Below are 24,884 nucleotides of genomic sequence, written 5' to 3' on the forward strand. Positions count from 1 at the left end.
TTTCTGAAGTCACTGAGTACTTTCATTTGAAATATATTTATACATAATATTGAAAAAAATCTAGTTAACTTTAAAATATGTAAGTTCTTGCCATTTAGGGTTCTGTGAAGCTGATCATCAAGAGGGTTGCAAATCATTGGCTGTTTCTATTTTCAGAATTCCACATCCCTGAGTAATTTGCTTTAATTTCACCCAATCTAACCTATACTTCACACCGTAACCATTCAGCTCTAATAGCTATGTTCTGTGCATAAGAAAAGCATATAAATGTCCACAATTACACTGCAAATGATTACAACTAGTTAGTGTTTTATGAAGCACTGTAGAACCAAAGTGACAAAGTATTTGAAAAATTCTTACTCTAGAAGGCAAGTTTTCAGAGAATTATATTTTTCACCTCTCCTTTAATTTACTTTCCTTTAGGTTGTTGACAAATGTGTCGCAACACTGGGAGTCTCTGGCCAAGGGACAAAGGAGGATCTGACCACACTTAGTGTTTGATTTTAAAGAGGAACCCAAAGCAAAGGTTGGCCGATTCTAGGGAAGCTTTTTCAGGTCATTCAGCTGATGTCTCTTGCTTGCTACCTAATTAAACCATCAAAGAATCTGGCTGGCAGAGTATCTACAACAGCGATGGCGACTGCAAAAGAATTTCTAGTTTCTTAGCCATAGCCCTCCTTTTTCTGTGCATGAGATTCCAAGTGTTTGAGACTGTTCTCATATATCTATGTTAGTGCCTGTGGACTACAGGTAGCTTAATTTTTTTTTTTTAACCTAAGCAGGGAACTTACCACCTCCCATCTCTAAATTAGTTCCTTTTTTTCTCCTGCCATCCTTTTTGGGTATTTGAGTGATTCACATTAGAGGTTATAAGTTAAGTACATGTAACATTTTAAAGACTGTTCAATAAGACTGGGACAGATATTTTAAGACCAATGGGAGGGTGTGTTTTTATTTACAAAAATGTATATTCTGCCTTTCTGCCCTCATAAGGGCCAGCAAGGTGGCTAACAAATTAAAAGCATGCATAATAAAACTGCATCTTTAAAAGCTACTAAAATCAACACAAAACAAATTAAAATGATTAAAAACCATAGCTGAAATACACATGCAAAAACATAACACATCTCACCAGTCTTAGTGATTGACTTTTCATAAAGAGGAACCAAAGCAAAGGATGGGCAATCCTATGGAACCATTTTGGGTCATCCAACAATTAAAACATTGGGCAAGAAACAGAAGAATCTTCATTCTTCACCACTAGCAAAAGATGGCAACAGAAGGGGACAAATGAATCTCTCTGGGGAGAAAGTTCCAGTGTTTTCATAATTGGACTTTTAGTAACCACTTTCTCAATTTATGCAGTTGTACATCTTTAATAAGTGAAACTTTTTTCGGCCTTCAAGTCATTGCTGATTTACTGTGACTCTGTAGGGTCTTCAAGACTAGAGACATTCAGAAGTGGATTGTCCTTCTCTGCCTCTGTATGGCAACCCTGAACTCCTTGGTGGTCTCCAGTCCAACACTAACCAGGGCCAACCCTGCTTAGATTCTGAGACCTAATGAGATCAGATTAGCCTCGGCTATCTTAAGTCAGGACATGTGAAACCAGACATCATTAATTTTAAAAGGCTGTTGAAGCTTGTTTTGGGTTTTGCATATTTCTGCAGTTCTTGCAAGTATCCAGTGATCCAAAAGCTCAACAGGTCACTGAATTATCCTATTTTGGTTAATGGAGATGTCAGAACCCACAGCCAACAATGGAGTACACACTTCTTTAGAAAGGTTATACTTTTATTGAAGAGCCATAGATGCATTAACATAGTCACTGTTAAGAATAGCAGTTGCCTCTTGAACCTAATGAGATATAGGGCATTCGTATGCACCCCCCCCACTGCGCTGGCCAATTAGGCACCCTCCCGCACGCGGGCTAGAGCCAGCAAGCGTTACTATGCGAAGCTGGGAATTGTTCGGCTCCCACGGCTGGCCTGGAAGGCAGACAACACACATCACCACCTGTACTTCTTTAGAGATAAGCATTTCAGCGCAAAGCAGAGAGAGAGGAATGCGAAAGCAATTTACACAGACACTGAAAGAACATCCCAACCCCCATGGCAGCATAGCTGACAGGAGAATGCTATTTTTTGCAAGTACAATTATTTTTTAAATGTTTAAAATTTGACAAAGAACAAAGATCAATTACATTGTATAAGGAAATTTTAATATTCAGATTAATCATTTGTATCTACAATTATTATCAAAATAAGACGGCAATATAAAAATGGGATGGGGAAGCTAGTATATATTGAAGAAATGTAACTGTAGGTATTGTTGAACCCTGGTAACGTTTATACAGTATTTACTTAGATACAGTAAATATCAATGTGAAACTCTGCAGACATTATTCTCGTATTCTGCATCAGTTTCTTACAGTAGACAAAGCTTAGGCAGCTTCATATTTATGTCAAAGTAGTTTCCTGTGCTGTATCATAAAACTTTCAGTCCAATCAGCAACTGCATTTAAATACTGCAAATTGTAGCAGCAAAACAATAATTCTGCTGATTAGCCCCTTTCCATTTCTTGTAAGTGAACTGTTTATGCATTGAGTACCTTTTGAAAAAAGAAAAAGCCAAAACAGCCTTGATTAGTCAAGGAGTAATTGGATGACTTGATTTTAGCAAGAGAATGAATTGGTTGATGATAGCCTGTAACTAAGTGTAGTGGTTCTGTTCAGAGGAATACATAACATAGAGTCATCAGATCTTGACAGGTATAACATAAGCACTGGCAAAATCTCTGGATGTTTTGAAATAATTGTCATATGGACGATGTAAGAGATGGCAGAAGACTGCATGTTGTTGAATAATATCTGAAGGCAACTTATTATTTAAGGAATACATGTAAAATATAGATAGGATTTACAATGTTAAAATATGGAGAGGAGGAGGATGGAATAATAAATACTTGACAAGGCCATGCCTCTTTCGCTATATTACACTAAGGTCAAACTGAGGCCACTAGGAGAAATATATATGGTTGATGAAATTAGGAAAAGAATCCACAACACACAGAGAGTGTTGCTGCTGAATATTTGAGGCGATGTGGAAGCTCTCCTGGTTTACGTGAATCTTGAGGAGAATGGATTGGCCAAGAATATTGAGGAAATGAGACTGAGCTGTCTAATGATGAAGAGAGAAGTGGGAAGGGCTTGAAGTTTAGTCTTGGTAATGTGTTTCTGGTGAGGAATATAGTAAAAGAAACTTTATTTTTTTTGTCCCACCATTCTTCCATGGAAGTACAGGTGGTGAACTTAATTTCCCCCTGCATTTTTCCTTTCAACAACCTTGTGAATAAATTATGCAGAGAGTGTCTGACCAATCCAAAGTCTCCCACTTTCTATGACTAGTGACCTGAACCCAGGTCTCTCATGTCCTACTATGATGCTTTTGTCCTCCCTCTGAGGGTTTCCTTTCATCTTGTTCTTAGCTGAGCAGCCCCTTTTTCTTTCTTCTTTGTTTTTCTCTGGCTGTCCCACCCAGTCATTTGAATGTATACTGGTAAATGCTGAGCCAGCCAAGGGAACTGAGGGGACAGACTGAAATCCTTCTTTCTTCCTTGTTTTATAACGGACACAAGAGGCTGATAGTAAATCAAAACTGTTTTATTTCACTTTGAGGGGAAATGGTTAGGTAGGAATCAGGTTTAAGACTTATGAGGTGAACAGGCAACAAGAATTGAGGTAACTTTGTATAAAGTTAAACACCAGATAATTTGTCACAAACAAGTAACTGTTTCGGTTATACAGACAGGTCTTTAAATCTTGAGGAGAGAGATTTCTTAGCAGTCTGTGCTTACATAAACAAGCCTAAGCTTCTTGGTCTCACAGACGCTAATAGTTGGTGAAGGCAGGAGCATTCACATAAATTCCAGTTTCCTTAACCACTGGTTAGGGACCACCCCCATCTTCTAGAAGCTATTTCCATCAGTCTTGATAGGGATGGGCTACATGTCCCACTTTCCTAACTCAAGATCACAGTCTGCTTCAGTGTCTCACTGTTAACTCTGAATTCCTAAGTTTTAACTGCTACCAACTCCAAAAATTCTTGAGTGGAACTGAAAAAACAGATATCTTTACATGGCCCCCCACCAGCTTACTGACTGTCGGAGTGTTGAGCTTGTCCCTGGTAGGTGTTTTATTTATTTAATTTATTTATCTTTGGATTTATATCCCACCCTGCCCCGAAGGTATCACAGCTATGTACCTCTCAGGTTGGTTGTAGATGTAGACTTCCTTATGTCTCTGGGATTGCATAGTTCTCCCTGTGATGTGCAGGGAGCAGCCCCTGCACTTTGGGAACTGAAAACAAACAGCATCCCTTTCCTAAAGCAAAAAGCCACTCCAAGCTTTCCTCCACTAATTCAATACAGGTTGTCCTTCAGAAGGGGCATTGCCTTTGTGTCCACAGGAAGCACTCATTCATAAGAAAGTTACCTTTGTTATAGGAGGACTTTTGACTTGATTACACTCAATGCTTTGTGGAGTTTCACAATATTTTATTTATTTATTTTATTTAATTTTATTTATACCCCTCCCTCCCCGCATTGCGGGCTCAGGGCGGCTTACAAGAGTATGGCACACAGTGCGATAAAACAGCAATAAAACAATTTAAAACACTTAATACATGGGCCAAGCCCAAGGATCCCACGTGACTAAAACCCTCTCTCCCTATTGCACAGCCCTTTCATCCCAGGGGAGGTTACTGTGGCCTCCTGATGTTGTTTGCCACATTAGCTTCCGGCGGTGCTGTAAACAGGCCCCATTGGTGGTAGTGGTAGCGGCGGCGGCTCCTATTCGAAAGCCTGGCGGAAGAGCTCCGTCTTGCAGGCCCTGCGGATTGGTCTCCCTCCCCCGGGTGCTGTTTGATAATGACCTTACTCCAGTAGTATCCATTTTGTGGTAACAATGACAGCCCTTTTTTCAAAATTCCAAAACTGCTCACAGTTTCATCAAGATTGGGGAAACCCTACTCTGATCATGACATAGGCTGGTGTTTTGTTGTCTTGCATGTGAATCCGTTCTTTGTCCTCTGGTTGAGCAGCTTCCTCTTATGTTGGAGACTGATGTTTCCAGGGGCACCTTAGAGGCTGTACTGTCATGGAAATACTAGGCCTAATCAGGAGAAATAACCCATGCTTTCTCTTCCTGAAGACTGACAAACACTGGGTGCCCCTTCAGCATTCTTGACTGAAGACTCATAGGAGTAAGTTGCTCTGGAGAACTGAAAGTAGTGTAGAGGGATCACCATATACTTGTCAGAGCTAATACTACCTATATGTTGCACTCTCTTTTGGGGGAGCATCAAAGTGCAGCAGAATGTTTTTTTTTTAACTGTAAGGTGGGTACCATTTGCACGTCCGATGCCAATTATACTCTGCTCAGAACACAGGGATTTTGGAACCCTTTAATCTCAATCAGAAACCGGGTGGGTGGGGAATGCCCTGTCCCACTTGCACTCCCAGTCAACAAAGGTAATCTTGAACTTCATTGGAGATAGATCAAGATGGGTAGCAGTGTTAGTCTGTCTGTAGCGGTAGAAAAGAGCAAGAGTCCAGTAGCACCTTAAAGACTAACAAAATACGTGGCAGGGTATGAGCTTTCACATATTTTGTTAGTCTTTAAGGTGCTACCGGACTCTTGTTCTTTTGAACTTCTCTGCATTTCATAACAACTTTACTCAGGCTGTGCACTATCACCACCTTATTCTTTAGTCAGTCATTTCTATGCAGTTGCCTTTGTGTGGGTCTGCAAGTTGGATAAGCCCTCAAAACTGGAAGATCTCAAGAAGATTCCTGATGTAGTGAAGTACTATCTGTTCATATAATCTTTAGTAGACAGGAAAACTGGAGAACTCTGCATTTTATAGTTGGTCAGATGGGACAGCTCCCACAACCCATGGAAAACTTGGTTAGGTTGTTTCTTGTCAAGTAAGACGCTTTTGAAATCAAGGATAAGAAATCTTTCTCTGCACTTAAGGGGAAGGATGAAACCCAGGACTTGTTACTTGCATATTTTTGGAGATCGAACCACTGAAGGGAACGAAGCCCTACATTCTGCGAAGAAAGGCAATTGAGGATTCCACTGTGGGCCTAGATTAAAATATGCTAGGGAAAACTAACCCCATCCATCTATATATCTAATAGTGAAGTGGCCCCCTCTTTTTTATTGGCCGCATCCCCTTACCCTCAGTGGTCCACCAGAGCCATTCACAAATTGAGAACACTAGGATTGGACCCGAACCAACTTCTGGAAAGTGGATACGATAGGGCAAAGGGGGGAAGGGAAGGGGGGGTGGAGGACACGGGGAAACAGCGGGATGGGGGGTACTTACCTCCTCCTGCTGCTTCCTCTGCCTCCGTCCCGCGAGTATCGTGGGTCCACCCCTTGTTTTATCTAATAACTGCCTTCGATAAATACGCTCGGAAGATATGTTAATATTCTCTGCCCAGGAACCCTGAGTCATTGGAGCGATTTGTGCTAGAATGCCTTCATAACCATAGGAACAAGTTCTGATCTCCCAGTTTTTATCAGTGTGGACGACTTAGATCATACATGTATGTTTAGCCACCCACCCCCAACCTCTCTAGATTCACTCTCTGTGCTCCAGTCCATACCCACAAAAGTTTTCTTCCCCATCTTTGATTTGATGTCTTCATATTTCCCCACCTCCTGTGAATTAGATGCAAAGTGCTGAGTGGTATGCCCCTGACAAAACAGCTTAGTTGGTTTTTATGAAGTGATCATTATTTAGATTTTACTTGGAGGAAACGAAGATGAAAACAATTCAGTCTGTTAGATATTTGCTTCTTATTTATTTACCATCAGGTTGCAGCCAATATATGGTGATGCCGTAGGGTTTTCTAGGCAAGAGACGGACAGAGATGGTTTGCCATTGCCTGACTCTGCATATCAACCCTGGACTTCATTGGTGGTCTCCCAGTCAAGCACTAACCAGGGCTGACCCTACTTAGTTTCTGAGCTCTGATGTGCTATAAGGAGCCTTTTAAAAAGGCATCATCCTTTTCCATGTCTTATGAAGCTATTTATTTATTTATTTCCTTCCATTTATATTCCGCCTTCCCTGCAAAGCAGGCTCAGGGTGGATTCCAGCCTAAATATGCTGAATGCAGATTTACATCAGAAAAACATAACAACATACATATAATACAATAAAATAAGTACAGCAGCAAATACTTTAAAATAAATTATACCTCAACAGACACTGACTCAGTGGGGTAGTCGTGTTGTTCTGAAGCAGCAGAACAAAGTTTGAGTCCAGTGGCACCTTTAAGACCAACAAAGTTTTCTTCATGGTATAAGCTTTTGCACACAAAAGCTTTTATCAGTGGTGGCGAACCTATGGCACTCAGAGCCCTCTCTGTGGGCACGCGTGCCATCGCCCCAGCCAGGCCCAGACCATCATTAAAGTGTCGAATTCTCTGCCAAATAATTTTAAGTAGATGAAAGCATTTGGGATTGCTTTCCTTACTTTGTTTGGATCATCTTAAGTTAATGTAGGAGTTGTTTTTTCCCGAAAGTAAAACCTCAGCATTCAGGTTAAATTGCCGTGTTGGCACTTTGCGATCAATAAGTGGGTCTTGGGTCGCAGTTTGGGCACTCGGTCACTAAAAGGTTCGCCATCACTGGCTTATACCATGAATAAAACTTTGTTGTCTTAAAGGTGCCACTGGACTCAAACTTTGTTCGTGTCTTATGAAGGTACTCATACACAGAGTTATTCTCACACAGTTCAGGAACTGCATTTGTCTTACCTATCTCCAAAGGTTCCTCTTGTTCGCCACACCTTGCTAAGGTAGAAGCATTCCTACAAGCAAAGCGCTCCAAAATAGTTTTGCAGGTTGCCTTGCAGGCACGTCTATGGCATGAGGCACATGCAGTAAGGATGCTTCCGTGCCATCCACCCATGGAGCTGATATATGGAGAGCATCACCCTACTGCCGTATCTGGTGCTGCAAGATACCTATCTCTGTACTACAGATCTGCATGCTGCAGTATCAAACACATCTTGGGCGGGACAACACAGAAAGCTGTTTGAACAATGCGCATTGTAAGAAAACTGTTTAAGTGAACGCTTGGATTGCATGTTGCACCTTTTGTCAAAAATTGAGATGTTAAAGCATCAGAAGCATTTGTGAGTGTATTACAGAAAGGGCACCAGCAGAAGTAGCGCTTTGGTGTGCAAGTGTGTTCTCTGCCTGTAAATGGAACAAGAATGGCTCCAAACTGCTTTATAGCTGTAGAAGCCATCTCCTAGTTCGTAAAAACAAGTTGAGTGATTACAAGTGCAATCGGGTCCATTACCTTCCTCTCAGAAATTACTATCAAGCTATTCACAAGAGAGAATGGGTCATGCTCTCAGAATAATCCAACTTTTACCTCAGGTTTTGTAAGTAGGTGCATTCTCCCCTTCCCACTCAGTTTCCCACCTGTCTAACCCTGTAGGATTTCCCCACCAGCATCTGCAGAAACATATTTTGTAAACACAGCTCTGAAAGGCCAGAGTGGCTGCCAGTGTCACAAATAAGAGGTGCATTGGCAGACTGCATGGTTTTAAACCAGAGGTGTCAAACTCATTTGTTATGAAGGCTGGATCTGACATGGGCTGAGAATGGCACCAGTTGCTTGCAGGCCAGATAAGAGCCCCGGATGGGCCGGTTCTGGCCTGTGGGCCCGAATGTTTAACACCCCTGGTTTAAACCATTCATACAGGTATAGTAGAAGTATCTGTATGGTGTGTTTATTGGCAGGGAGGGTGACAGTGTATTTGGTGTTGGAAAGTGCTGTAAAGTTGCAACCAATTTATGATGACCCCGTAGTGTTTTCAAAGCAGGAGACAAACAGAGGTGGCTTGCCTCTGCATAGCAATCCTGGACTTCTGAGACCTGATGAGATCAGGCTAGCCTAAGCCATTCAGATCAGGGCAATGTACATTTGGCTGCATTTATATATCACCTATTGTATTGAAACATGTTTGTCACAGACCATCAATATAACCCGCTTCCCCAGGTCTTTTGCAATATATAGTTCTTATACCAGCTGCAATAAAAAAGAATGTCCACATTGAACTTGGGTTCTGAAGCTGGACAGCAGGCAAGAAGGAGAGTAAAAATGCACCCGCTATCCTTGGCTACTGTTTAAACCTCCCTGAGAGTTTGACAAGATTGAGCAATATATTCTCTTACTGCCTGCACTGTTGGTCTCCTTATCCAACACAGAGTACAGCCAAACCCCTTTACACAAAGTAAACCATCCCTTGAATCAGCTGCTTGACAGGAAAAGGAAATAAACCCAGCTCACCCACAACCATCCTGAATAGCCAGTTGCTGTGATTTCAGCTTTTGTGGAAGAGCTCCAGGGATGCAGCTACTGAATGGCAAAGGGAGAACTGTAAGTTCTGCAGCCCCTAGTTGTGCAACGTTCTATCTAGGCTTCTGAGCATTTAGCATCCCCCTTTGCTTGGTCAGGGAAAATATATAGTACTGCCATGACAAAAGGGGAATCCATAAGCAACAGCCGCACTTGCATTTCTCTTTCTTTTTATTTAAACAGAAATCCAGATTACACATACGGAATTCACAGGGGGGAAACAGCTTGGACGAGAAGCCAAGGCCCAGTTTGGTGCAATATCTGAACACACACACACATTTTATACCTCCTACATTATCCTCCCAGAGAGAATGTCCAGTGTAAATTGGCATAGCTGCTTCCTTCCTTTCTTACATATTCAGAAAGGATCCTGAAAATGTTATCTGATCTATAGACAGCAGTGCAGGAGAGTACAGAAGGAATCAAACAGCTGAATGGATTTCTGCCCCAAAAGAACATAAACTGCATTAGGCAGCATGCTATGCAATACTCTGCAAACAGTTACAAAAATTCCAGTTACGGAAGTAAGTGGAAATGCTTCTCACCAGTGTCAATAACTTGAGGAAGCTCACTGTAATATGTCATTATTGGAGCAAATTAAAATGTTGCCTAAACATGTTGCCAAAGTTCATGTTTTGTGATGATATATAACTGTTCTGTTCCTTGTTTCTGTTATTGTGGAATAACAAACCATGGCTAACCATAAAAGGAATCACCTCTAACATATGTTTTAAAAAATAAATTAAAAATATATTAGAAAAATAGTATGTATGATAACTATTTTTTTTTTAAAAAAATCACTTTTTATATGTAACCTTTATTGCTGTGTACAATTTTAAGAAGTTGCTTTATTGCTGCGTACAATTTTAAAAAGTTGAACTTAAGAACTGCTGTGTGTTTGCAGATAATAAAATTTCAAAAGCCGTTTGAAAGGAGAACTTCAGAACCATTTTAAAAACGTGAATATATTTTAAATAAATATTCCATAATGCTAATGAAAGTCACAAAATATTTTGACAAACACTGCCGTATTAAAGTACATTTTAATACATCATGGGTTTATGCTTCTATCATAACATGCAAAACATACAATTGTTTTTAATTTTCATTTTGTCAGTTTCAATAGCTAAATTTCATTTCTTATAAAACTCTGAAATGCATTGAAATTTAAATACTATTTTTAAATTGATTGTAACTACTGCATATGTTGTGCTATATCAGCACTATGTCACCAATTGTTTCCACAGAGTAGTGCTACCATCTACCATCCATGACATAAAGCAAAAAATTGGTGTGTATATTAGCTAATTAAATTGGAAGCAAAGTGTACATTGACAAAAACCAACACACTAAAGTCTATACATTACAGAACTCTGAAGCACAGAATTATGGATAATATTTTATTGCAGCTTTTAAGCATAACTGATTCACAAAAATTGCAACAAAATATCATCCCTAAAGCTCTGCTTCTGTTTACTCCGTAGGAAGGCAGCAACAGCATAAAAAAAAAACATGTTTACTCTGTCAGAAGGCAGCAACAGCATCAAAAAACAGAATGGAGCTGTTTGCCAACAGATGGGCAAATCTTCAACAAGAACTGCCATTACTAAAAGCATGCCATCAATGCTAGGGATATGAAAGAGAACATGAGATTGAACTGAGCACTCCCACAGAATGGCTCAGAAGAGTAAAACCAAAACATGGCTAAACCACAGATAAATGGATCCATTCCTTGAATGCTGATTGCATTTGTACATTAATAAAATCCATGCATCTTAACCCCATATGATCCCCTTCCCACACAAAACTTTCCATTTTGGCCCAGCATCACACATTGTATCTCAATACAGCAAGTTTTATTTCCGTGATTTGGATGGAAGTCTCATGTTGTCTTTATTTCTCACCAACTGGCCTCATCTCTTTTTATGTTTGGAATATTGGAAAAAATATATGTATGGTAAATAAATACAGCCTTGAGCTGGATAACCCAGGCTAGCCTGATCTCTAGCTGCATCAGCCCTTGTTACTGTTTGGATGGGAGACCACCAAGAAAATCCAGGGTTGCTATGCAGAGGCAGGCAGTGGGAAACGACTTCTGAATATCTCTTGCCTTGAAAACCCTATAGGGTCACCATAAGTTGGCTGCAACTTGAAGACACTTTCCTCTAACAACTTTTAATTCCTTTCCTGTTTCTCACTATTGTTGTGAAATGTGACGTTCCTTTGAGCTGAGATTTACAAGACCTGTGCTGCTTTTACAGCAATTCAGTTAAAACTTGATGACCATTGCTGAACCATGGCAGGCACTAGGCTGAAAAATTTCCTCTGTTAACTCTACTCTCTTTCTCTCTTGTTTCTGAAAATATTATTGTGGTCAGCATTTGACATTGGCTGTCGCCACTACATCTTGATTCCATAGAAGAAAAAGGCAGTACTAAGGACACTGTTGGCACTATATAAGCACAATGTGGTAACTGGGACATTGCCACCTTAACGTGATAAACTTAACATGCTATAATAATGAGAACTGTACACCTGTACCTAGCAAAGGTCAACATGTTTTGTATTTTAAGTTCCATTTGTGATTTTTTTTTAAACAAGTACTTAGCTGAGATTACCTAGAGACTCAAGAAGAGTAGATCTTCTACAGGGACTGTTAAATATTCAAAGGTACTTCTATTAGTAGCTCCTTCTTTCCACCTACTTTTCTATACCCACTTCTGACTGTGAGCTCATTCTTCATGGCCGTGCTTGTGTTTGTATTTTTCGATATGGTTGTTCCAAAGATGAGATACAGCTCTTCTGTTATTTATGTGAGGAATTGATCCAGAATGCCCAGAGATTTCAAATGGCCAGATTCACTTTTGACCTCCATCTTTTGTAGACTGTTCCATGGTATTGTCCTTGTTGTACTGAAGGGATTCTTGAACTCTAGAATGTTTTCCATACATAAGTCATATAGGGCATGATGGAAGAGGTTAGCTATTTCTGTAGGTAATAAGTGGTCCGAGTCAAAATCCTATGCCCTCTGTTCCTCTATATTCTTGATGTTTATAGTACAGTGGCTCAGTCCTCTGCTAACTAAAATCACTATAATTGCCATCTCTGCTTTCCATGTTCAAATTGGAAACCAGCCTTTTATTTCTCATTTATCTTGTTGAATGCTTTTCAGGGGCCTCACTGATCTGTAACCTCCCACCAGCTCCTCAGTACCCACTGGGAGTTTGTCACTAGTTCTTTCTGAAAAGTTTATTCGATCATTAATATCCTACCTGTCTGTCCATAAAATGGACCTCCAGTGTGGTCAAAAACCAAACCAACATCGAGTTAAAGTTATGAATTAAAATCTATTCACTAGCATCATTGAGGAAACTAGTGATGGCTAATACTCAGGGGTCGTTTCGTAGAAAAAGAGCGAGGGGAACTCATTAGCATAACTCATTAGGATATGCCACACCCCCTGACATCATAAGGCCCGGTAGTGGACCTGCAAGGCCGGCGGGAGTGCGAGGAAGCCCTGCCAAGGCCCTCCCTGGCCCCAGCCAGGCAGGGGTGGGGAGAGGCGGGGAGGAAGCAACTTACCCTCCCTCTTCTCCTGCCTCCTCCTGGCTGAATGAGGGCCGGAAGCGGGGCGGCCGGAAGCAGGGGGTGGGGCTTCGTCATGTGCCCCACCCCCCGCACCTCACCCGGGGGAACTGTGATCCCCCCCGAATCGACCTCTGTTAGTACTAGCATAACAACCTGTATGAATCCCAACCAATTATATAGCAGTATAGGTTGCAAAGATTCTTGCAAAAAATTATCTTGCAGAATCCAGACTTCATGAAATATTTGTATAGATCTTACTAAGAGATTTTAGAGTTTTGGACTACCTTGTCAATTTAATCGATTTTGGAGTAGTTGCTTTCAAGAAGTAGCTTGTTTGAAAACTGTTTTTGTTATTTATTTTCTAATAATTATTAATATTTGCTATTTTCATAACACCCAGGTTTTTGTCAGGCCTTGTTTTGGTGTGTATGTTTGGGTGGTTATGTGCTTATATGTTATCTGTATTTTAAATGTTCAGATTGTTTGCTGCCTTGGGAGCCCTAAGTTGGTAGGATACAAATGAAAGGTAGGATACAAATGTTTTAAATGAATCCTGTCTTTTATTTAGATGCTACAGAAATTTATGAACCCTAGAGATGATCAGAGTGGTGTTTGGGAGCAGCGTGTGACTTCTAAGTAGTTGAAAGACAAACAGATATTCAGGTTTTTCAGGGAGACAGTGAAAGTGGAGGGCTGGTTTTGTGGAGAAAGGAAGCTGTCTATTTAAAAATGATGTATTCTATCCTTCCCATTTTTTAAGGTCATTCAGAGTGGCTTACAAAAATAGTGCTGGCCAAGACAGAAACAATGATAATTAAAAATATGCATCAAATACAAATAAACAAGCTACCTTGGCTTCCCCCCCCTAAGAAGTAAACAAGAATTTCATTCTCCATCAAAAGCTGTTTTGAATAGGTCAGTTTTACCTTACCTCCTTCACCTAATCAAAGGGTTAGATCCAGACTAAATTCATAAAAATTCTACTCTTGTGGAATAGGGGACCCTGAGGAACAACATGACAATGGTCTGTAATGGGAAGCGATAGAAATTTCCGTTAGTGGAAACTTTGGTCTGGAATCTGAAATCACCTGATCTTGGAACTCTCCTCACCTCTTCATGGATTAGGTTCCAAAGAATCAGTGCTGTAAGAAAATAAGAACATAAGAGAAGCCAATGTTGGATCAGGCCAATGGCCCATCCAACACTCTGTCACACAGTTGCCAAAAATACCAGGTTCCATCAGGAGGTCCACCAGTGGGGCCAGGACATTAGAGCCCTCCCACTGTTGTCCCCCCCCCCAAGCACCAAGAATACAGAACATCACTTGCTGCAGACTGTGGGTTCCTATCTATACCTTGTGGCTAATAGCCACTGATGGACCTCTGCCACTGATGGGCATTCTTGACTGTATCGGAAAGTGAATGCGGTGCCCCTAACACCTTTAAGAGAGAGCCCAAGCAAGAGAGAGAGCTGTGTGAGTAAGGATCTGATTTGGTATTCAGGTTCATACTAGGAGAGATATCTGTCTTCCATGATAAGAACCACCACCTTAAATTGAACTTAAATTGAACTTGGAAGCATGCAGAAAACTTCTGTTGCTGCCTGAGGATGATACGTTTTCACCTCCGAGTGCACCTGTCAACAGAAAGTGCTTTACTCTGAACCAACTGATGCTTCTGAGTCTCTTATAGGACAGTCCTCCATAGAGCATGTTATGGTAGTCTAGCCTTGAAGTTTCAGGAGTATGGAACAATGTGGCCATATTTGGAGAGTCCTAGGGAAGGGGGAAGAAAGCTTCTGGGTAAGAAGTAGTTTAAAAAATCCTTACTTCCATATTGATTTGATTTTCAGATGAGAAGGTGGGATCAAATAAAGCCTAACAGAACTCTCAATTTTTTTTACAAATGAGCAACAGTGGTCATGGTGGAGTTGCAATTGGAGTGGGGAGACAAGTAGAGACTATTTTTAAAAATGTAAGCAGTCATTGAGAAGCCCAAGAGTTCTCTTCTGGTCTATGACCGTAATAAACTTGATGCATAGTATGCGGAGTTCTCTTCTGTTGGAATTCATTGTGATATTTGTCCTGGAACTCCTTATGAACATTGTCTATCACTTTGTCCACGTAGGTTAGGGTCAGAATTTTTTGAAATCCAGCCACAAAGACCAACTCAAACTGATTGTCCAACTTGTACTTTAGTGTAAGGGCTTCATTGGCGAAAGAGTTACTGCCACCTCGCTCCTGGAGGACAGACCAAATGAGCGCATTCATGGGTGCAGTGCAGGCCGCCGCGGGGCCGCATACATCCTGGAAGCACCACAGGACAAGGCCTCCTTTGCTGAAGATGGTGAAGAAGTCAAGCATGGTGGAATGGGGGGGCTCCGGGCCTTGCCTGGGGGAAGGAAGGGGGGAAGCTGAGGTGACAGAGTCTGGGGTGCTGGGAAACCAGCCCATCTTCATTACCCATGTCAGATTATTATCTCAATGTAAGCAGTCTTTTTCTGCTTCAGAGAAGGGGGGAAGCTGAGGTGACAGAGTCTGAGGTGCTGGGAAACCAGCCCAACTTCATTACCCATGTCAGATTATTCTCTCAATGTATACAGTCTTTTTCTGCTTCAGTGAGCAATTCGAGATGGGTTTCAATAGGAAAAGCCAGCAATATCCATAAAACATAAATAAGTCATATTAGTTCAATGATAGCAGCAGTTCCCTTTAAAAACTTAATTCAAATGGCAGTATAGTTTACATAAAATTAAGAAACAAAGACATCTCTACTGGTGGGTGCGTATAATTAGATTTGGGATTCATTCTGTCCTTTTTTGATAGTATTTGTTGACTTTAGGTGGTCACTTTATTTTTGTTTTCTTTCTGTATACCCTGCCTTTCTTCCCATTGAAGACCCAAAGTGTCTTATATCGTTCTTTTCTCCTCCATTTTATCCCTACAACAACCCTGTGAGGTTGGTTAGGCTGAGAGTGTGACTGGCTCAGGGTCACCCAGTGAGCTTCCATGGCAGATTGGGGATTTGAACTTGGGTATCCTTGTCCTATGCTCTAACCACTACATCACTTGGCATACATCACTATATCACCAATTATGTTAATTAAGAAGCTGCCACAAATGTTTCATGTAATGCGTACCTGGGGCAAAAAAGAAATTTGTATGCAGTGAACTGCTAGCAACATGATGCTTGTGGAATGAGTCTTGCCTCCCTCCTGCTGTAATTCACGAAGCCCCCTGAAATTTTGATCCTAGGGGTTGAGATCCTTGCAGACAGGATGAGGGGAAGTTAAAAAATGGGCCTGCAGTAAGAGGGAGTAACAGGTATAACCCCCCCATTCCTTCCCCCCAGCAATGTAAGCAGAAAATGGTGGTAGAATGCAAGCCATTCACTTTGGAAAGAAGTGATAGGTGACTAATTTTCATGAACCCTAATAAGTTACATAGTGTTTTGTAACTCCCACGAATACATTTCACAGTTTAAATACAGCTAGAATAAAGATTCAAGTCATATGGTTCTAAGAAGGAAAGCTAGGTAGGCAGACCAGAAAACAAAATTCAGCACTTTTGTTAACCTGTATTGAGACTGGCAAAAAAATAATAATCCAGCCCAACTATGTATTTAAAGTAGTATTTTTGTTATGTATGTTACAGTATCTAAAATGTCTTTAAAATGTATGCTATGAATTATTCACAAATAGGTCTAAATTTTTAAATTATAGTCTTCTATTTAGAAATATTTCTAATTTTTGTTTTTGCGCTATTCTTCATCGATCTCAAGAGTTATCTCCATTGAATTATGTTGCCACATTACGTCTTCCGAAGGGCATAAAGTCAGTACACATGCTTCAGTAATATCTGGTTGTTTTACCCTTATGTTTCCAGTTGGCAATTTGAAATTATGGCTTCAACTGCACTTTAAATATGTGATAATAGCATGTGTTTCTAATAAGGGCCAGCACTATTTTGGTTGAGATAGTGTGAATGGTTGTCACTCATATATGACAAATGCACCTTCATCTGCTTCTTTGATGGCCCCCTAAAAACCATACCCTCAAATCAGACCGACGAAATTAGCTGCTGTGTAAATTGTGTGTCTGAGTGGTTCATTATCTAATCACCGTCAGAACCATAGTGATAAAGTAGTTTGAAGCAGGGAAGAGGTCTGCCAGATGATTTTCAGTCCTTTTTTTTCTTTGTAGATCCTGTTTCCCTTGGAAACCCATTACTATAGGACAGAACTTCAAAATTCTTTGACATAAACTTCGTAAAAAATTAATATTGGTACTTAATGAGTGACTTAAGATGATCTGTTTCTAGTCACTGTTGTTGATAAAAGTGATAGTTTTTATTTGGCCACCTCATAAGAAATGAATTGACCCTGACACTGAAAAGTTCAGTTTGATTATAAGTTTCCAGCTCAGAAAACCATGTATATGCTTGCAGGTACGTGTTGTAAAATCCTGGTGACTGTAATGCACATTTGTCTACTTTTTAATCTGTGTTGATTTTTAGTGTGTGATCTTAGATCCATTAAGTATAATGTTGGCTTTTGTCAAATTAGAGTACTGTTTAATATTTGATATTGCTCTCTTCCCCAAAGGATCGTTTGATGATGATGATATTACGCACATTGAAGGAAGCGTTGAACCAGTTCGTGACATTGAAATAATACATGAAGAACTTAGGCTAAAAGATGAGGAAATGATCATGCCCATTATAGACAAACTAGAAAAAGTGGCAGTGCGAGGAGGTGACAAGAAATTAAAACCTGAATATGTAAGTAAGAAATGCTTTCAATGGTTAAAAAGACTATATTGGGTGAACATTAATTTTAATTATGGCAGGATTTGGCATTGCATTCATCAGCAGTTGTTCACTGTCCTGGGGGGAAAAACTAGTTAGCTCAAAATGTATGACATGTTTCCTACTTCAGTGTTGTTCCAATGTGTTACTTTATTGCATTAATCACCTCCATTTTAGTTGCAGTTACAATATGTAATTGTGATTACATATAAAGTAGATTGAGAGACAAAAATTATTTAGAATTGTGTGTATAAAAAGTACATGTCTGGTGGAAATGCTAATCCATGTAGCTTAATAGTGAATTATTTACATCTGTCTATCTATATACAAGGGGCTGTGGTGGCTCAGTGGTTAAGACGCTGAGCTACAGACTGGAAGGTCGGTAGTTTGGCAGTTCGAGACCCGAGTGCTGCATGATGGAGTGAGCTCCCATCTCTGGTCCCAGCTCCTGCCAGCCTAGCAGTTCAAAAGCAAGAAACTGCAAGTAGATAAATAGGTGCCACTTTGGTGGGAAAGTAACAGCATTCCGTGCGCCTTGGCGTCTAGTCATGCCAGGCACATGACCACGATGATGTCTTCGGACAGCGCTGGCTCTTCGGCTTGGAAATGGAGATGAGCACGGCCCCCTAGAGTCGGATTCGACTGGCCTTCGAGCAAGGGAAACCTTTACCTTTTTATCTATATACATCCTGGCTTGATTCCCTCCAATAATTTTTTAAAAATAACAGATCTGCACTAAGCTATGCAGTCTGAATGCTTTTACCTTCAAATTCTAATTCTGCTGCTTACATATCTTATCAGAAGCCATGTTTGTTCGCACCTTTCTGCTGCATATCTCCTCATATGGTCTGATTTCTATCCATTTTGTTTGCATCTAAAAGGTGGCTTCATATGAGATGAAGGGCAGCCATGTTAGTCTGTTGTAGGAGAAACAGGAGTCTCCTAGTACCTTACCTGAAAGACCAACAAGTTTTTATTTGAGCATTAAGCTGTTGTACACTAGTGGGCCCCTTATTCATATGGAAGTATTAGGTCCTTGCTGGGCAAACACAAAGTTAAAGAAAATAATTGGAAACAGCAGGACCAACAAATGTTATATTGCACACTAAGACAGTGATCCAGTAGTATTAATACACATGAGCTCTGTTCTTTTTGTCTTTGAAAAGCTGGGGGTGTGTTTTCACTGCTTTATGCCTCTTGTATGGAGCCACACGTTATTAAGAACATAAGAAAAGCCCTGCTGGATCAGACCAGTGGTGCAGTTAGTCCAGCGACCTGTCTCACATGGTGGCCAAGTAGTTCCTCTGGAGGGCCAACAACAGGCCATAGAGGCTGAGACCTCCCACTGATGTTACCTCCTCAGGATGTTATTCAGAGGTTTACTGCCTCTAAATGTGGAGGTTCCCTTTAGCTGGTTGTTCTTCTCTCTCAACATGGCTAGTTGTTCTTCTCTCTGCCAGTATTATTCATAGGGAGTCCTGAAGAAGGGAATGAGACCTTGTTAGATTCCGTTTTGTGGCTGAATACAGCTGACACATATGAGAGAACACCGGGATCCCAGCCTTATTCCTGAACCTTGATTGGCTGAGCGAAAAAAAGTTGGGATGCTAGAAAGCCCAATCAGCTAGCTCAGTGGTACTGACATCATCATCTAGAAGAGCCAGAGTATGCTATACGCACCACCCCACCAAGATACATATACAACTATTAATGTTCATGTTAAATATATAATTATAAATATTTTCAGTGCAACAGACTTTAAATACTTGCTGCATGCAATTAGTTAATCTGTCTGTCAACAGGATGCATGGCTGCCCATTTACTCTCTCACCGTCTCTCTTTCTCACAGGTGTCTTCTCTGTAGAACCTTTTCCTGGTACCCATCAATCCTCTGAAGGGTTTTTTTTGCTATGTTTTAGCTTGTCATTGGTCCCACATCACTTCTGGTGTGCACTGGGCACACTGCTGGGGGCATAGAACAACCCCCCAGAACCCAAACTTTAAAAGAGCTACAGGTTGTGTTTATTTTCTTTACAAAATGTGTATCCTGCCTTTCTGCCCTCACAAAGGCCACCAAGGCAGCTAACAATTTAAAATGTACATGATAAAATCACATTTTAAAACTATTAAAATCACCCCCCCCCAAACACACATAATTAAAACAAATTAAAAACAGAGTTAAAATATATATAAAGATGTAAAAACATCAATTAGAACACTGGTCATGAAGGAGGGCTTCCAGAGCTTTGATACCATGACCAAGAAGACCCTCTGCCAGGTTGCTGTCTGCTGAATTTCAGAAGCGGTACACCCTGAAGCAGGCCCTCTGAAAATTAGCACATCGGTGGGTCCCAAACCATATAGGGCTTTGACAGTCAAGACCACCACCTTGAATAGTGCCTGGAAATAAGTTGGGAACCAGTGTAAATGGGCCAAGATTGGAAGGATATGGTCCCTGTGACCAACTCCAGTCAACATCCTGGCTGCGGCATTTTGTACCAGTTGACGTTTCCAAACATGTCTCAAGGGAAGCTCCACATAGAACACATTAACAGTAATCTAATCTAAATGTAACCAGGGCATGCACCACAGTGGTCAGATCTTTTCTGCAGAGGAAAGGCTTCAGCTGGCTAACCAGATGAAACTGGTAGATGGCACCCTTGGGCACAGTATCCTGAAGGTAGCATGCTGCGTACTTTGCTATCACATACCACAGTATTTATTTATACCATTTCTACCTTGCGGAACAAGGTGCTTACAGTGTAAATAAAACAATTATAAAAAGTACCTAAAAGATCTCAGTTTGTTAGCACAATTAGGACTGCCAATTAAAGCCCCATACACAGCTTAATTAGTCAAATGGAGTCCTAAATAAAACTGCCTTCAACTGTAGCAGTTTTTACTGATCATCTATGCAGATGGTTTGGAAGAATTCTGAAAGTCAAGGCAGGTCTTTCAGTCCTTAAACTTTACATCACGAAGTTTAGAGAAATTTTGTACAGAACATGCCCTTCTGCTGCTGCACAAGATCCCCCCTCCTTCAAGACAACCCACTTAGCCGCTCCAACTAATCATTGGCGTGATTGTTTGAAGTAAGTAACAAAATATTGCACAGCAAACTGAAGCCTTTCTTCGGCCCCCAGAATTTTCACCAAGGTCATGGTGACTCTGGTGGCGGCCCTGCGCCTGCAGGGGATCCACATGTACTCATATCTAGAAGACGTCCTAATATGAGCAGAGGACTACCGGGCAGCAGTCCACAACACTCAGAGGGCAAGGGATTGTGCGCACACAGCTTCCTCCTCAACGAGGAGAAGAGCCACTTTACACCCACACGGGACCTTGTGCACCTTGGAGCATGGCTGAACACCGCTCAAGTCACGGTTTCTCTGCTGGAGGAGAAGCAGATCAAGATTCGGGCCCTACTGACAGACATCAGAGCTAAGGATCAAGTGGACCTTATACAACTAGCAGCGCTGCAGGGCTTGATGATCTCGACAATCGACTTGGTTCCCTGGGCGCGGTTCCACTCCAGGCCCTTGCAGTGGGCGCTTCTTCCTTTCCAGCGAGACATTGCCAAATAATGGCACATCCAGATACCGATATCAGAAGACCTCCGAAGGGAGCTGCTATTGTGGGCACAACCAGAGAACTTGGCCAAGACCGTCAGCTTTCTCTGGCCCCAGTAACTGGTGATAACCACAGATGCGAGCAAGAGAGGTTGGGGGGCACACTGTGGTCACCTTGTCACGCAAGGCAGATGGTCCCCAGCACAGGCCTCTCACAGGATAAACTGGCTGGAACTCCGGACAGTCACGCTAGCGCTGAAGGCTTTCCAGCAACACATACAGAACCAGCATGTGCTGGTATGCACAGACAATATGTGCATGAAAGCACACATCAACCAGCAGGGGGGCACCAGGTCCAGGTCCCTCTTTACAGAAGCAAGGCACCTACTTTGTTGGGCAGAGAAACACACCAGGAGCCTCAAGGCGGAACATCTAAAGGGCTTATCCAACCTGCAGGCGGACTGGCTGAGTAGAGAGGATCTGGATCCGGGCAAATGGGCATTGAACAAGGAGGTCTTTGCTCAGCTCACAAGAAGGTTTGGAATTCTGGTGATGGACCTCCTAGTGAGCTCCAAAGACCACCAAGTGGAGCAGTTCCTATCCAGATATCAGGATCCAGCTGCGGAGGGAGTCGACGTGTTATCCCACCCCTGGCCAAATGGCCTCCTGTATGCCTTCCGTCTTCCTGCAGCCCTCATAGGGGCAACACTCAACAGAATCAAACGGGAGAGGGCCACAGTGGTGTTCGTGGCACCCCACTGGCCAAGACGGCCGTGGTTCTCCGACCTGGTCCAGCTGGCTTCCCAGACACCGTGGACTCTGCCTCAGAGACCGGACTTGTTATAGCAAGGGCCCATTCTCCACCCGGACCCAGCATGGCTTCGATTGACTGCATTGAAATTGAACGCGCATGACTAGTGGACAAGGGATTTCCTGGCGAAGTGATCGAGGTCATGCTGCAGGCAAGAAGGCCTTCCACATGTAACCTCCCCTGGAATGGAAAGGGTATGTGCAATATGGAGAGAGGGTTTTAGTCACGCGGGATCCTTGGGCGTGGCCCATGTATAAATTGTTTTAAAATGTTTTATTGGTTTTTATTGCACTTTGTGCCTTATGGTTGTAAGCCGCCCTGAGCCCGTACGCGGGGAGGGCGGGGTATAAGTGAAATTAAATAAATAAATAAATAAACATGTTGTATCTATAGTCATACCTGGAGAACATTCGTAAGCTGGGCCTCGGCATATGAGATACACCCCCTGAGAGCCTCGGACAAGGAAGTCATTCTTTTTCTAGTGGAGGGATGGCAAATGGGACTTCGGCTGAACACGCTGAAAAGACAAGCGGCGGCCATACAGGCATGCCTGGGACACGAGCACGAAGGAAGGTGTCCACACCCCGGGACATTAAGAAGTTCCTGAAGGGAGTAATCCAACTGGTCCCTCCAGTACGGCACAGGTTCCTGACATGGAATCTGCACACAGTGTTACGAGCCTTGTCAAGGCCACCATTTGAACCCATGAAGGCGTCTGAACTCCGCCTTATGTCCTGGAAAGTCACCTTTCTCATCACAGTGACTATGGCCAGAAGGGTCTCCGAACTGGCTGCACTGTCTGCGAGGAAGGAACTTTGCATCTTCCAGAAAGTTTCCTTGAGGATGGACCCATCCTTCATTCCCAAGGTAAATTCGGTCTTCCACCTCAATCAACCTATTACACTACCTTCGTTCTGTCCAAGACCAACGCACCCTAAAGAGTAGGCCTGGCACAAGCTAGACATACGTAGGGCTCTAGGTATATACCTGGACAGGACAGCTAGCTTCCGAAGGTCCGACGCGTTATTCGTGGCATATGGGGCCCCAAATCAGGGAAAAAAGGTCTCCAAGGCCACTCTGGCATACTGGATCAAACAATGTATTACCAAAGCCTACAAGGTGCAGGGTTTCACACCTCCAGCCCAACTGACAGCACACTCCACGAGAGCGGCAGCAACGTCGGCAGCATTTTCCACGCGAGCCTCTGTCAACGAGATCTGCAGAGCAGCGACCTGGAGGTCCTTCTCCACATTCGTGAGACACTTCAGAATGGACCAAGCAGCCTTGGTTGAGGTGGCGTTTGGCAGAAGAGTGTTACAACAAGTGGTGAAGTCGTAAATTCAAATACTTATGCAAATATATATACAAAATGTTACACTACGATATAGGATCATTCACCCACCCATAAGGATAGCTTGGGTACAGCTAACCAGTTCCTGGATGACTTCCCCCCACTGAAGGAGAACGGTACATTGGACCTACCTGAAGGTCCTTTCTCTTCAGTGGGAGAGAAGTCATCCACATCCCACCCGTACAGGCTACAAAGCGAAGGCCAGGATGGCGAAGATCTGAAGGAATAGAACAGCACAACTCACAGAGGCCGTGGACCCAAAAGAAGGCATAAGATAACAGCGATCCGCGGACAGGGCTTGGACATGACTGGAGAGGTCAGCCTAGGCCACTCCAATAGGAGCCACGGAACAAAAGAATTTTGCATAGCCTATCCGAGCGAGCAGAGGCGTGACCTAACCGGTTCCTGGATAACCTCTTCCCCACTGAAGAGAAAGAACCTCCAGGTAGGTCCAGTGTACCATTTCACGGCATAATGTTTGAGAGTCAAAGCTTCCACACAGTGATCTCTGAGTCTTTTTATCTCAGAAGGTGGAAGGGGTGAGATAAAAAGACTAAGAGATCTCTTTTTCTACTTGTGTCTGATGAAGGGATTTTTGACTCTTGATAGTTTATACCCCGAAACTCTAGCAAGTTGGAGTGGATGATACCTATCTGTTACTCAGTGGGAAAATAATTGTACTGTAGGTTTTCCAATCTCTCAGCAAGCTTTCATGTGATAGAGCTTAAACATTTGTTTAGGCTGTGGGGTTTGGCTGTAGTGATGGGTAAAATCTTGATATGAATGATCTGAAGATCCCCTAAAGAAACAAAGGAAAGTCACCTGTTGGCAGTGATACGGATTTTCTGGAAACATCAGAATTCAGAAATTTTCTGGAAAGCATTTGATGTGTTAAATAGAGTGTGATCTGATTTGGCTTGCTTATCTTGAATTATATATTCAGTAATCCAGTTTTAAAAAGTGTCCTGTGCTAATTTAATTGAATGTTGCAGTAAGAATAAATACTCCCAACGGGCATATTTGACCGGGGGAAAGAAAACAGATGTGTAATGTTATATTCAGAGTGTAAATGTTATATTCAGAGCTTCATGAGGAAATAATTTTTATTGGAGTAATAATTGAATGAAAATGAAAAGACAATATAGCATGTATCTCCTTTATACTGTTTAAGAAGCCAAGCTGAAAATTGGTGACATGCTGATTGTAGCACACCTAAAGAACTAGGCATAATGTGTTGAGGATGTGGTTGTCCACTCAGCTTTTTAGACAGAATTTTATTCTCATCCATGGAAGCTGTTTGGGGCATCTCAACACT

The 24,884-nt window shown here is 42.0% G+C and overlaps 1 protein-coding gene across 1 annotated transcript in view; it reads left to right on the top strand.

The window, feature by feature from the left end:
* Nucleotides 1–24,884, top strand: part of OLA1 (Obg-like ATPase 1) — a 128,996-nt gene that overhangs the window by 41,807 nt on the left and 62,305 nt on the right. The window contains exon 5 of the mRNA XM_015423729.1: nucleotides 17,636–17,811. Within this exon, the coding sequence (XP_015279215.1) occupies nucleotides 17,636–17,811 (176 nt within the window). The remainder of the gene's footprint in view (nucleotides 1–17,635; nucleotides 17,812–24,884) is intronic.

The sequence above is a fragment of the Gekko japonicus genome, unplaced genomic scaffold (genome assembly GCF_001447785.1).
Source record: "Gekko japonicus isolate JY-2015 unplaced genomic scaffold, Gekko_japonicus_V1.1 scaffold48, whole genome shotgun sequence".
In the NCBI taxonomy this organism is placed as follows: domain Eukaryota; kingdom Metazoa; phylum Chordata; class Lepidosauria; order Squamata; family Gekkonidae; genus Gekko; species Gekko japonicus.